Here is a 15000-nt window from a genome sequence, read left to right as displayed (position 1 = left end):
TGATGCAAGTTTGGTCATTTAATATTAGTGTGGAATCGATACATTTTCATGATGCTTTCAATTCTGAAAAATCGTGTATAAAAACAGTGCCAGATAAAGATGAAGAAAACACAAGGAAAAAGAAAATGCCCAAAAAATCCGCCTGCGTCTGAGACCACAAAACCTTTTAAAAATCAGTCTATTTAGTAATAATAATAATAATAATAATAATAATAATAATAATAATAATAATAATAATAATAATAAAAATAATAATAATGATAATGATAATAATAATAATGATGATAAAAACAATAATAATTAATAATAATAATAATAATAATAATAATAATAATAATAAATAATAATAATAATAATAATAATATAATAATAATTAATAATAATAATAATAATAATAATAATAATAATAATAATAATAATAATAATAATAATAATAATGATAAAGATAATAATAATAAATATAAATGTATAAAATAAATAAATAAATAATAAAAAATAAAATTCCCTTTATACATAACATAGGGGAAATTTGTCTCGAGGGTCTATTCCAGGTGAAGACTGGAATAACCCAGCGCCGCAAATTGATCTAGGGAGAGGTGACTTACTCAAGGCCACACAGCGGAGTGGCGGGTGATCGAACTCCGCACCTTTCGGGTACGAAGCAAAGACCATACCACTGAGTCAAGCGGCTCCTAAAAACCGGGTTAAACTTCTATTCCATGGAACATATTAAAGGCTCTGAAAAACCACTTGGATGCTACAATTTGACATGGTGTCAGCAAGTGGCCCTGCGGTAACGTATCCACACGAATACAACAACAAAAAAAAAATACTGTATAACTTGGCGATATCTGTTTGTAATAGGCTCTGTGCCCGGTTGAGACTCGAAATATATAGACCGACGGGCAGGAATTTGCAGGTCTGATAACCCAATTCCTTATGGGCTCATTATTGTAATGGAAAGCTAAAAAAGAATGACGCAAAATATTGTCCATTACTACAATGTTAAATTTGCCCATAAGTGGGTTCGGATGTTAGACCTGCATATACCTACATGCCGATCTAGACTCGTGATTCCAGAATTTTGCGAGTCGAATTTAGAGTCGATGATATTTTCCATGGTTAAATCATGCCATTTTCAAAATTCAGACAACGGAGTTAAAAGTAGCTATCTATATAATAATAATAACAAAAAGATACAACATTCATTTTCTTTTATCTATAGGTCAGCGCCTTTGAGCTCGTTAAGTGGATATTGCACTGTATAAATGCTCTAAGTTTGTTGGGGGTATTTGAAAGAAATATATTGGTATTGAGAAGAAAAAAAAAGTGAAAAAGTCTTTTTTAAAAGGGACAGCCTTGAAAGTCTCCTATAAATGATAAGATCAAAGGTTTTAAAACACGAGACATTCAAACGTGGCCACTAGTTGAACTGCAGCTCAATGAATAGCCAGGACAGGAAAGGTGGAATTAATTAATAAGATATTTGATAGAGGATAAAAGCACAATATGGCGGTGGAAATATTAGGTAAAGAGTAGGAAAGGGGGGGGGGGGGTGAGGGGGGGGGGGGGGTAGGGGGAGGTCAGGGATATGAGAAGACATTGATTATTCAGTTGGTTTTTATTGTATATTTCTTATGCTGAGGGTAATTCATTATAAACTTTTTATGTGGCTGAACATTCTTTTTTTTTTTTTTTTCCTTTCAAAGATTTAACTTCTTTTGTTGTTAAAAAGATCTGTGCGGCTATGTGGTATGTGGTAAGACACTCGCCTTCGGATCAAGATTTCCTGGATTCGAGCCTTGCTCGACGCATAGTTAAGTCATTGGAAAAGGCTCTTTACTCACGTTCTCTCATCATACTCAGGTATAAAATGAGTAACTGGCCGTTAACAGTGGTGTCTCTGTCGGAAAAAAAAAATGTAATATCGCCTAACAGACGCAATGTCTTATCCTATATGTTAAGTGTTGCTGTTGGTCAGGGACCCTTTGTAAAGTGCTCTCAGCACGTTTAGTGGATATTGCGCTATAAAAATAAAAAGCTCGAGAGTCATTCCTTTTATCAACCTTTTCAGTGGGTGAACAATCTTATTATTTTTCTAGACGTTACTTTGTTTTTGACAAGTCCTTTCATTGCTGTCATATATATATATATATATATATATATATATATATATATATATATATATATATATATATATATATATAGATATATATATATATATATATATATATATATATATATAATATAGATATATATATATATATATATATATATATATTATATATATATATATATCATATATATATCTATCTATCTATCTATCTATCTATCTATCTATCTATCTATCTATCTATTTATCTGTCTATCTCTACCTCTACCTCTCTCTCCCCCCCCCTCTCTCTCTCTCTCTCTCTCTCTCTCTCTCTCTATCTATCTATCTATCTATCTATCTATCTCTATCTATCTCTCCAGTAGTGGTAGTAGTAGTAGTAGTAGTAGTAGTAGTAGTAGTAGTAGTAGTAGTAGTAGTAGTAGTAGTAGTAGAAGTAGTAGAAGTAGTCGTCGTCGTCATCATTAAAATGCTATAATGCAGTCTTTTTGGGAACACTGGTCTCTTTGAACGTTTCTTGTTCCTACATCATATATGACACAGACAGTCACAGTCGATTACTGACCATTATAGATAAAGATTGTCTTTCATAAAGGACTTTCCGCCATATCTAATAAATCCCTACTGATCTATCAACCACTGGCTAAATAGCTGAACAACTTATAGAAACAAAATGAGAGTAAATTTACTTGCAATATATTTCATAACAAAAAAGAAAAACAGAATATAAATCAAAAACACTCACATTTTAATGTGGCGAAAGTCAGCTCAAAAGTTTTGATTTGCTCCTGAGAATCAACAAAATCCATGTCGGGTATTTTTTCCTTCACACTTGGTGTCGTTTCTCCGTTCCGGCGACGCATGGCTTTTTTCTCATCAGTGTCCGCGTCATCGTGTTTCAGCACTGAAAATATCCTGGCAGCTCTCTGGAACATTCTGTGACTGTAGAGACAGGGTTCCAGGTGGAAGAATTGGTGACTCACGTGATTGGGGTCCAACGTTCTCCTGGTGCGTTTTGGGGATTCTTTTGGAGTCGCCTCAGCTTCTCCAGACCCGTCAGAGGTGGCGTGGCCGTTCATATTCGTATTCAAGTGCGTTCCCGGAGTTGCCGTCATAATTTCTGCGTAGTAATCTTGAACTATGACGTCATTTCCGTTGTTTTTGTTGGTTTCATTTTGATCCGTTTGATCAGCTTCTGAAATCCCTTGACGGTGTTTTGATGGAATTGGGGCTGTGAATATGTTCCTTTTTATATTCGTTCCCTTGCAAATCAAGAACGCTGAAGTTTTAGAACTGTCTTGTTCAGATTCGTCCGATTCATATTGATAGTCGTCAAGAGAGCTTTCGTCCGTATCAGAAATATTCGTGCAATTTGCCACATCCTGTGGAGAAAATGTCTCCAAGATATCGTCACATCCTATCCTCTTTGTGCTGTAAGAAGCCGGGCGAATATTCAGACAATCGATATTAAAATTAACCTTTCCCGATGTTTTAGTCGAATCGCAATCACCGTTAATTACAACATTATTTACAATATCGCCACCGGAATCGATGTCCAAATGATCACTTCCGTTAATCGCAACTTCATACCCAGCTCTGAAAAGACGGGCTTGTCTAAAATTTTGGTTTGTACTCGGTGTGTGGATTAATGCTCTCTTCTCCCCGCCGGTGATTCCATCCTCGATACCTCGATTACGTGACGCCAGTCTTGTGGAACGAAGTCGTTCGAACTCGCGTCGTTTCGCGTGAGATACACGTTCGAACAGTGGACTGTTATCGCGTCTGGTGGTGCCGTGGATCGCTTTTTTGAAGGAGGCGAAGGCGGGGGAGCAAGGGGATGAGTGCGGGGCAGCCGGGGAACAATTTCGGCTTTTATTACCCGGTCTATTTGTTTCCTCCTCTGCTGATGTGGTCACCGATTGCTGCGGGTGATTGTTGACGGTTGATTGGATGTCACGTGATGCGTCAACTGTTGGACTCATTGTGACAACGATTTAACCGTGAAATAAATCAATTAGATAATATTTATTTACGCCTATTACTTCTATTTATAAACAGAACTAATGAATTGATAAATTGACAAACTTGCTCGGACTAATATATGTTTGAGTTTGATTTTACAAACAACAAAAAACTGAATTATTCATCGAAGAATCCGACTCTTTCGTTAAATACAGAAATATTCCGTTCAATTGACCATAGAATAATGAGTGAGGGATTGTTGATTGTCAACGCTCGAACACATTACTGCGTGCTCATTATTTCTTCCTGAGTTTTAATCGGGCTCATGTGTGTGATTTATTTTCCTGTTGACTTGACGTCTTGTTCGTTCTATCTATAGCTGTCCCTGTTTGTTTTTGTTTCTATTGATCTCTCGCTTGTTTTCTTTGTTGTTGATCTATCACTAATATACTTTCAAAAAATATATCGATAACATAATGCAGACGTTCTCTGTGCTATATTTGCTCTCAAAATACGTTGAATACATCCAGCTTACTTGCTCACCTGAAAATAAATAGAACACAAATTAAGATTTTAGATTATGGTAAATCTTTGATATTTTCTCATGGCATTGTCTGACTTTTGTTATTGTTGTTGATGTTGTGGTTGTTGTTGTTGTTGTTGTTATTATTATTATTATTATTATTATTATTATTATTATTATTATTATTATTATTATTATTATTATTATTATTATTATTATTATTATTATTTTATTATTGTTGTTGTTGTTGTTGTTGCTAAAAAAAATTCCATTGTTATGAATGGAGGGACATTTCTATATTTATTTATTTATTTATGATAAGACACTAGAAACCCGCCACATATATGTTGATTATATATTTTTACATTGTGACAAATGATCGGATAAAATGTGTATACTGCTGTACTCTGGTAAAACACATATTTAAAAATTTGACCAGAAAACTCGTCCTTCTAATATCGATCGATATCTCATCTTGGCAAAAACATTCAAACCCGGGACTTCGCCGAAATCCTTTAGAGTATCAGCGCCTAGGTTGTGCAAGTTTTTTTCATGCAATACGAAAAAAGAGTGAAAATTTAGATACGTTTAAAAAAAATTAAAAAAGGAATTATTTAGAAGAGTTTATTTTGACAATATGCTTTATGTTTAATTTAGGGTAGATAGTATAGTAATGTGTATGTAAATAGTTTGCGTATGTGTTTGCGGAGAAGTCTGTGGATTTGAGCTTATATGTGTACGGGTGTTTCTGTTTGATGTTTTATAATATAGTCTGAGTGATTGTTGAGCGCCATAGAGCACTTGTCAGTGGATTGATGGGTGATATATATATATATATATATATATATATATTATATTATATATATATTATATATATATAAGTAAATTACATCATATCTGTGGGCAGCGGTTCGGTCTTTGCTTCGTATCCAATAGGTATTGAGTTCGACTATCCACCTCGTTGTATACATATATTATTATATATAAGCCTGTTATAGGCTAAACTCATTAACTCGACGTTAATCAATCTTCGGAAATCGATGGGATAGATCAATATAAGCAGGCCAGACTGTTTATGTTATTGCTATTATTAATATATCATGAGGAATCGTGTCGTCAGTAAATAGGTTGTATGGGTTGTTATCAATCGACGTGAACTCAGACCTCTGACCTCAGGGTTAATCAAGAGGTCTGAGGTTCAATCCCCAGTCGAGCCAGATTAATTTTTTCGGATTGTTTTATTTCTTATATTGTGTGGCTATGTGGTCTTGTGGTGTGACACTCGCTTTCGGATCGGAAGGTCCTGGGTTCGAGCCTCCCGTTACGGCGCATAGTTGAGTCCTTGGAAAAGGCTCTTTACTCACTTTCTCTCATCGTACTCAGGTGTAAAATTAGTACCTGGCCGTTAACAGCGTTGTCTTTGTCCGAAAAATTGTAAGATCGCCTAACAGGCGGCATGTCCCGTCATACATGTTAAATAATGCTGTTGACCAGGGACACCTTGTAAAGCGCTTTGAGCACATTTAGTGGATATTGCGCTATATAAAGCTCAACTTTTAATTATTTTTTTCATATATATATATATATTTCTTTCTGTTTTCTCTGTGCGGCTATGTGGTCTAGTTGGTATGACACTCGCCTTCGGATCGACTGCCTAGCAGCGCATAGTTAAATATATCTACGTATATAGTTAACAGCGTTGTCTCTCACTGAAAAAAATGCAAATGTAATATTATCACCTAACATGCACCATGTCTCGTCCGACTTGTTACGTGTTGCGGTTGGCTAGGAACCTTTGTAAAGAGCTTTAAGCACGTTTAATGTATATTGCTCTACCTAAAAGCTCAAGTTTTTTTGTTTTGTTTTTTTCTTGTTTTTTTTTTTTTTTTTTTTTTTTTGTTTGCTTTGGTACTGTTTCATACACACATTTTTTCACACATAGTCCGCTCAAGTGCATTGTCTGAAATGTGTTATCGTGTCGTAAACAACAAGAAGGGCGATTTGTCCTTCAAGACTTTTTGGTTTACAGCCTGAGAATTGTCTCCCTTGACGTTGATGTGTAATTATGACACATCTATCCTTTGTTTATTTGGGAAATGTGTGTTGTCATCAAAGACACACTGGCTATCGCATTGTGTCAAACCATAATGTTATACAACTTCAAAAGAGAAAGGTTTTGTCAGATGACGCCCACAAATATCACAATGCTGGTTTACTTTGGGTTAGAAAGAAAAACACATTTTAGAAAGTTTGGTCAGGAAACTAATCCTTTCAAAATCGATCCAATTATATGACATCAGTCTTGTCCAAAACTCTCAACCCTGGGACTTCAACCAATCTCAGGTTTGAGAGGGTCTTTTTTTTACAATCTAAGGGGCATTCTGTCGTTGCTCTTAAAAACACCCTACGTGCAATGTTAAACAAATATCACAAAGTTGAGCTTTTATATAGCGCGTTTAGTAACGTGCTCAAAGCGCTTTACATGGAGTCCCTGGCCAACAGCAACGCTTAACATGTAGGACGAGGCTTGACACCTAAAGGCGATATTACTTTTTTTTTCTGACAGAGGCAACGCTGTTAACGTCCAGGTACTCATTTTACACCTTGGAATGTTGAGAGAATGTGAGTAAAGAGCTTTTTCTAAGGACTCAACTATGCGCTGAGCGAGGATCGAACCCATGACTTTCGACCCGAAAGCGATTGTCATTCCACTAGACCACATAGCCGCACATACTGTGTTCTGTTAAAAAAATAAAACGGCAGAATTTAAAGCGACCGATATTTCCATGATGAGTTTTTTAAATATAAATTGTTAATAACAATGGTAAACATAACTTTAAAAAATACAACGATTTGCATTGAAATGTAAGCTCCGATTTCTTTTCACGAAGACAGATAATGTGGACGTTTCGGGTTTCCCTTTTATCCACAAAATACGATGAATGAGACACATGTCACACATCTCTCATTCGTCCTTAGTGTTTCACTCATCGTGTTTTGTTGATAAAGGGGAAACCCGAAACGTCCACATTACCTGTCTTCGTTTAAGAAATCGGAGCTTACATTTCAATGCGAATCGTTGTATTTTTTAAAGTTATGTTTACCAGGTATAACCTACATTGTTTTGATGTTGGAGTGTATCCTGTTGTAGCTATAGCCTGGAAGAGAAAAATACTATAATCAAACACCCTCATGAAGCCACACTCAACACGAAAAATGAGATGTACAATACGTGTCCACATCGCCGGAAGTTCTTATTAATCAACTACAAACCGGAACCACTTCGACAAGCAACAACAGACAACAAACCAAACTCATGTAACACACAGTCCTGACGATGGCTGATTGGCCTGAATCATCGATGTAGACTGAGTCCAACATTGTGGTAAATATTAAAATAATATATATATATATATATATATATATATATATATATATATATATATATAATATATATATATAATATATATATATATATATTATATGTATAGAAATATAATATATATATATATATATATATATATATATATATATATATATATATATATATATAATGTAAATATTTGTAAGCCTAAAGGAAACCCTTGTCACACAGAATGCATTCTTCTGTCTTTTTAATGTTGATTGTTCTGGTATAGAGTTTCCATTGTTTGGGGAAAATTGAGGCTTTACAGTAACAAAGGGCTAGACAATTTACCTAACATCCCGACCCGATGTTTGCTTGAAATTGGAAATTTGAAATGAACAATCAAAATCGATTTTGGTCCAAATTTTAATTAATCAAGATTAGGTTGGAACAGGATGGGAAACTGTGTGGTTTTAATACTGAAGGGATTTTTTAAGTTATATGAAATAATGGTTGGTTGCAGTAGTATGCAATGTGGATAGTAATAATAACGATGATGATGATGATGATGATGATGATGATGATGATGATGATGATGATGATGATGATGATGATGATGATGATGATGATGTTGATAATAATAATAATAATAATAATAATAATAATAATAATAATAATAATAATAATAATAATAATAATAATAATAATAATAATAATAGCAATAATAATATCAACTTGTTGTTTGTTTGTCCTTTTTTGTTTTGTATTTGTTTTTATTTGTTGTTTTAGTTGAGGTTCATTAGTTGGGTTTATTTTTGTTTGTTTGTTTTTTTTTTATTTTGTTTCTTTTAGTTTATTTCATTATACTTGTTTATTGGGTTGTGTGTTTTTGGTTTGTTTTGTTTTTGTATTTTGTTATTTGATTTTTTTTGTTTTGTTATTGTTTTTGCTTTACTTTTTATTATTTTTTAAAACTGATTATCGTCTTCATTCGTCTTAGCAAAATGAGAAAATGTCCCTTCATAGTGTTAGCATTACAAGGATGAGATACGTGTGTGTCATCAGTGGATATCAAGTTCCAATCCAGAAATCTTGGCTGGTCTTAAGAGGGAAATAAAACAAATAAACAATTTCATGCCATTGTTGACGCAATGCACATGCCACAACATTGCCTTTCGATTTCAATTACATCCTACAACATCATTTTATTGATGCAACGATTTTAGGTAAAATACTCCGAACATCTGCTAACCGGATATCACGTACTAACACACAAAAACTATGTGTAACCTTGAATTAAAAGTCTGATCGATATTATTTAGTGAGAACAAATCACTAAAATGACTGATTAAAAAAACAATAACAAAGAGCTGAGTGACGTCAATTTCAATCCTATGTCATGCATCTCGCTAAAATGTTCACAAGAGCAACTCACAACATTGCCATCCGGATATAGATTGAATGAAGTTGACGTCACTGGGGTCTTTGTTATTATTTTTTGCCATCCGCGTACATGAGTAACTCTCTCTAAACTGTATTAACCAGACCATAAGCGTTTAAGGTTACACAGAGTTTTGTGTGTTGTTCCCTTATACTTGCGGATGGCAAAGTTGTGAGCTTCTTAGCCAAGCGCACACTATCTATATTGGGACCAAAACACAAAACTATGTGTAACCTTGAACGTTTATAGGCTTGCTAATGCAGTTTACTGAGAATTACTCATAAACGTGGATGGCAAAAAACAATAACAATAACAAAGACTTGAGTGACGTTAACTGCGTTCTATCTATAAATAGAAAGAAATTGACGTCACTCAACTCTTTTCTTTATTGTTTCTATCCAGCCATTTTCATGAGTAATTATCGATAAATTCTATCCATCAGACTATGTTTAAGGTTACACATCGTGTTGTGTGTTGGTGTGTTATATCCGGCTGACGGATGTTATGAGATTTTAAAATATTCCCAATGCATCAATTTGCCATTAAGTAGACGTCTGTTATAACCAAATAAACTTGCTTTAATCCTGGGCATATCGTCAAGAACGAATGTAATTTTTGAAATTGCTCAAATAAAAAAATGTGTATTTTTGATGATATCGATATTAAATTGCCATCCCCATCTGATTGAATAATTACAGAATACCGGATCGCCCAGCTACAGGATCAAGTCAGTGACGTCATCTTTAACGCACTATCAGCAATGAACGTGACTGTTAATGACGTCATTGGGCATTCATTGTTAGAGATTGAAATTGCCGTAAGCTGGAAAAACACGTATTTATAAATTTGGCCAGAAAACTCAACCTTCAAATATCGATAGATTTTAATGACCCTATCTTGGCAAAAACTCTCAAAGCTGGGACTTAAAGAAGACCTCGCGAGGTCATAGGGTTAAGAGTTTTTGCTAAGACGAGGCTCATTTAAATCGATTGGTTTTTAAAGGATGACTTTTCTGGCCAAATTTATAAATACATGTTTTTCCAGCTTACGGCAATTAACAACAGAAGGAATTCCAGTCTCTAACAATGAATGCCCAATGACGTCATTAACAGTCGCGTTCATTGCTGATAATGCGTCAAAGATGACGTCACTGACTTGATCCTGTAGCTGGGCGATCCGGTATTCCAGAGTACGACAGTTAATTGGGTTAAAACGGATAAATGGTGCACACAGGTGTTCCTCTTCAAACTAGGAGGGCTGGAAGTCTGCGTACATCAAAGAAAAGTTTGAAAGAAATGATAACGTCTTCTCAATACAATAGAAACTTACGGTAAAATATACCATATTCTGAAGAAAAAAAATAAACATGTATTTAAAATTTTGGCCAGAAAACTCGTCCTTCAAATTATATCGATTGATTTAAATGACAATCATCTTTTCTAACACTCTCAAATCTGGAACTTCCAGAAAAACATCGCAAAGTCTCTGGTTTGAGAGTTTTTAACAAAATGAGGGTCTTTTGAATCGATCGATGGTTGAAGGACGAGTTTTATGGCCAAAACCTAAAGTACGTTGGGGTTTTTTTTCAAAGTACCTACAACAGAATTAAGGTCAAAGATTACTCATGTCAGAATCACCAGGACAAAGACACAGCTATCTTGTTGTAAAGGGAGACCACTGATAGAATTTGACATGACAAAGACACAGTGTGGATAGTAATAATAACGATGATGATGATGATGATGATGATGATGATGATGATGATGATGATGATGATGATGATGATGATGATGATGATGATGTAAAGGGATGCCACCGATAGAAATTGACATGAAATTATTGAATAGTATTCTTAACCAGTTTACTGTTATACTCTGGAAAGACACGCATTTGGAAATTTGGCCAGAAAACTCGTCCTTCAAATATCGATCGATTTTTAAATGACCCTCATTCTGGCAAAATAAAAAACAACTCTCAAACCTGTGACCTTACGAGGTCATCCATAAGTCCCAGGTTTCAGCGGGGGTTTTTTTTGGCCAAAATGAGGGTCATTTAAATCGATCGATATTTGAAAGATATGTTGGGTTTTTTGGGGTTTTTTTTTTGGCCGAATATTAAATACGAGCCTTTCTAGATTATGGCAGTTAACTTCTTAATCAAATCAATCAAACCAATAATATTAACAGAAATACTATAATCTAGCCGGGGTTTTTTTTTTCAGATACAGCCAGCCACTTTATAAGTGAAAGAGAAAAGAGTTTTGAAGAAGTTAATAATCGATTTGGCATTGTCCACAACGTGACGAGGAATGCTTGTGCCACGGTAAGCTCAACGCCACCCAATATGTTCTTTTGTTATTGGGTTCTAAGGACATATGATTTTTTTTTCTTTTGTCCTTGATTTCTAAGGACTTATAAATTTTCTTTTCTCATTGTAAGGCACTCGAATAAAAAGAAAAGCGATATTCGAGTTTAATACACTTGAAGTCATTTAAAGCCATGGCGTGTTTCTGAAAAGAACACATTTATTAACCGTTAAGTGACATCAAACAGATTTAGACAGCAACCAACGATTGAAAGCTCTGAGGAGAATTTGAAAGGCCTCATTTATGAACCTTAAAGAGGCACGAAGAACGAATTAAGCAACAATCATGGGTGTGTCATATGAAAAGAGCACGATTAAAAGGGGAACAAGTAAACTCTCGCACTCCAGTAAGAAGTGTATATAAAAAATTTGGCCAGAAAACTCGTCCTTCAAATATCGATCGATTTACATGACCCTCATCTTAGCAAAACCTCTCAAACATGGGACTTGAGGAAGACCTCGGAGGTCCCAGGTTTGAAGGGTTTTTGCCAAGATGAAGGTCATATAAATCGATCAATATTTGAAGGACGAGTTTTCTGACCAAATTTTAAATACGCGTCTTTCTGAAGTACGGCAGATAACCTGTTCAACACCCAGATCGCACACAGATTTTGTAAATGCCAGAATGGTATCAAACTTTACACAATGAGGTCAAAGACAAATGGATATTCCGGCTGCCAACAAAGAACTTTCACGTAATGGAATGGACTTGAAACGCCTCGAGAACCATCAGGAATTAAAATAGGAAAAAAAGGTATAACAGACCTACATCTTGATCAGGACCACTGGATGGAAATCGTCAATAGAATGGCAGAAGTTGCCGAGGCGTCCCAGTCGGTTGATTAGGAAGCGGACGATACAAAGTGAAGCAAGTCTATGCTAGTATAGTATGTGCGGCTATATTATGATCGAGTGGTATGGCTCTCGCTTCGGATCGGAAGGTCCTGGGTTCGACCTCCGCTTTGAACGGTGCATAGTTGAGTCCTTGGAAAAGTCTCTTAACTCACATTCTCTCACCGTACTCAGGTGTAAAATGAGTACCTAGTCGTTAACAGCGTTGTCTCCTTCCCAAAAAAATTGTAATATCGCAAAACAAGTGTCATGACTTGTCCTACATGTAACGTGTTGCTGTTGGATAGGGATCACTTGAGCACGTTTAGTCGATATTGCGCAATATAAAAACTCTTGTATCATGCCAGTAAGAGCGAGAAAAACAAAACAATCTGTTGCATTGGCTCCATTTCTGGATAACTACTTCTGGCAGAAAGGGGATTGAGAAGCTGGTGACAACAGGACTGATAGATGATAAGTAAGCAGCAAGAAGACAGAGGATGGAATTGGTGGACAGCGTTAGGAACTGGACACAATGAAGAAGTAACGTGGAGACCATCAGGGCAACGAATGATAGAGAGGGTTGGAAAAGGATGATTGCCCACGCTTGGAAGCCAGGCAAGGCGCTAGATAATGATAGAAATAATTGGAAACAGTTATTTTTCTTGGTTTTAAAACTTTATGTTAAATGTTATGATATTTGGTTATTAAACTTTCTGATTCAGAAATCGATTACTTTCCGGATGGCCTTTAGGAGGAAAGAAATTGACGTCACTCAGCTCTAATAATAATAATAATAATAATATAATATTATTATTATTATGATTATTTATTATTATTATTATTATTATTATTATTATTATTATTATTATTATTATTATTATTATTATTATTATTATTAAAATGATAATAATCATACTTTATTGCATCCCAAAAAGAATTTTATTTTTTTGTTCAGACTTGTCATGATCTACACAGAAAAATAATTCGGTTATGAAAATATGAACTATATATACATATATAAACTAAAAACGTGTTTTTTTTTTCAGAATACAGCAGTGATAATATTTGGTTTCCATAATAAATGTAAGGCCTGGAGAATAATGCAAACTGGATACCAATTTCCAATGATTGTGTTTATCGAAGGTTGGTCTGTCGATATGACCTAGATTAATGATAACAAAGAACTGATTGGCCCTCGAGGGCCAGATTGTTTATCTTTTACTGGCAAACTTCGATTTACATTATACTCCACTGTGACGTCATATTTTGATAATAGAATTGACTGAAAGAGACAATAATAATCCAAATCAAATAAAAAGAACAGCAGTCTTTTAGAACCAATAGGCCCATATAGTCAGGGTATCCCGGTTCCTGTAGCATGAAACGGAGAAAAGCAAATGGTTACTACCCTATGATATCGCAAATTACTCATGCATATTATAGGTATTAAAATTGTCCCAACTGTCGGGAGCCCCTGTGGTGTAATGGTAGCACGTCTGACCGGTAATCAGAAGGTCTGAGGTTCAATCCCCAGTCGAGATCGGCTGATGTTTTGGGATGGGTTTTTTCTTCCTTTGTCTGACAGCTTTCATACATGTGATCAGAATGTATAAAAGTCAAAACATCAGATTTATAATGTTTTTCTCCTCTGGATACAATTTTATGCTTATCGGAGAAGTATTTCATAAGGTGATGGAGGCGTCCGCCATTGTTCCGAAAGTTTAGAACCAGTTACTATGCATCATTACTAGGGAAATGACGTCACGACTGTTGAACCCTATTGACATGGCAGGTTTTGAAAGTAAGAAAAAGTATGTGAAACAGTGCAAGACGAGGCGGGTAGAGAAATACAAGAAAAGAAAACATCCCAGAAAACCAGCCTGCCTTGACTCGAGATCGAACCTCAGACCTCCAGGTCATATCGACATCAACAACAAATTGATAAAAAAAACTAGAGCATTTATATAGCACAATATCAACTAAACGTACTCAAATGGCTTTACAAGGGGTCCCTGACCAACAGCAACTAAGTTGACATAAAGAACGAGACATGACGCCTGTCAGACGATATTACATTTTTATATCAAAATAGGCTGGTCAGGATCCTCATTCTTAGACTTCATTAATTTATTCCAGACCTGTCAGATGTCAGCAATCCTCTAGCACTCGCTAGCATTTCTCTGTGATGAAATACAACAACAACAACAACAACAACAACAACAACAACAAGTCCCACCAGTTTCCAATCGTCCTGACAGGCTTGCCGGGATTGGCGAGTCGCGCGTTTTGGGGCTCAAGGACAACTGAGAGGATTATGGGAAAAGATTGTATTCGGTATTATTATGCTTGATGGTTTCGTTGTCTCAGCTTTTCCATCAATCTTAGACAATCGATGGGATCGACGAATACCTATTTGC

General features: G+C 35.3%; 1 protein-coding gene across 6 annotated transcripts in view; it reads right to left on the bottom strand.

Moving 5' to 3' along the window:
• The window catches only part of LOC144971382 (uncharacterized), a 66682-nt gene that overhangs the window by 37479 nt on the left and 14203 nt on the right, over positions 1 to 15000 (bottom strand). For all 6 annotated transcript variants that reach the window (XR_013645125.1, XM_078912201.1, XM_078912196.1 and 3 more), the window contains exon 2: positions 2859 to 4618. Coding sequence is in view for 5 of the 6 variants with exons in the window: in XM_078912201.1 (XP_078768327.1) it covers positions 2859 to 4095 (1237 nt within the window). In the remaining variant the exon portion in view is untranslated. The remainder of the gene's footprint in view (positions 1 to 2858; positions 4619 to 15000) is intronic.

The sequence above is a fragment of the Berghia stephanieae genome, chromosome 4 (genome assembly GCF_034508935.2).
Source record: "Berghia stephanieae isolate SIO BIC M18660-M18661 chromosome 4, UCSD_Bste_1.3, whole genome shotgun sequence".
NCBI classification, from domain to species: Eukaryota; Metazoa; Mollusca; class Gastropoda; order Nudibranchia; family Aeolidiidae; genus Berghia; species Berghia stephanieae.
This window is presented reverse-complemented; position numbering and strand designations above follow the sequence as displayed.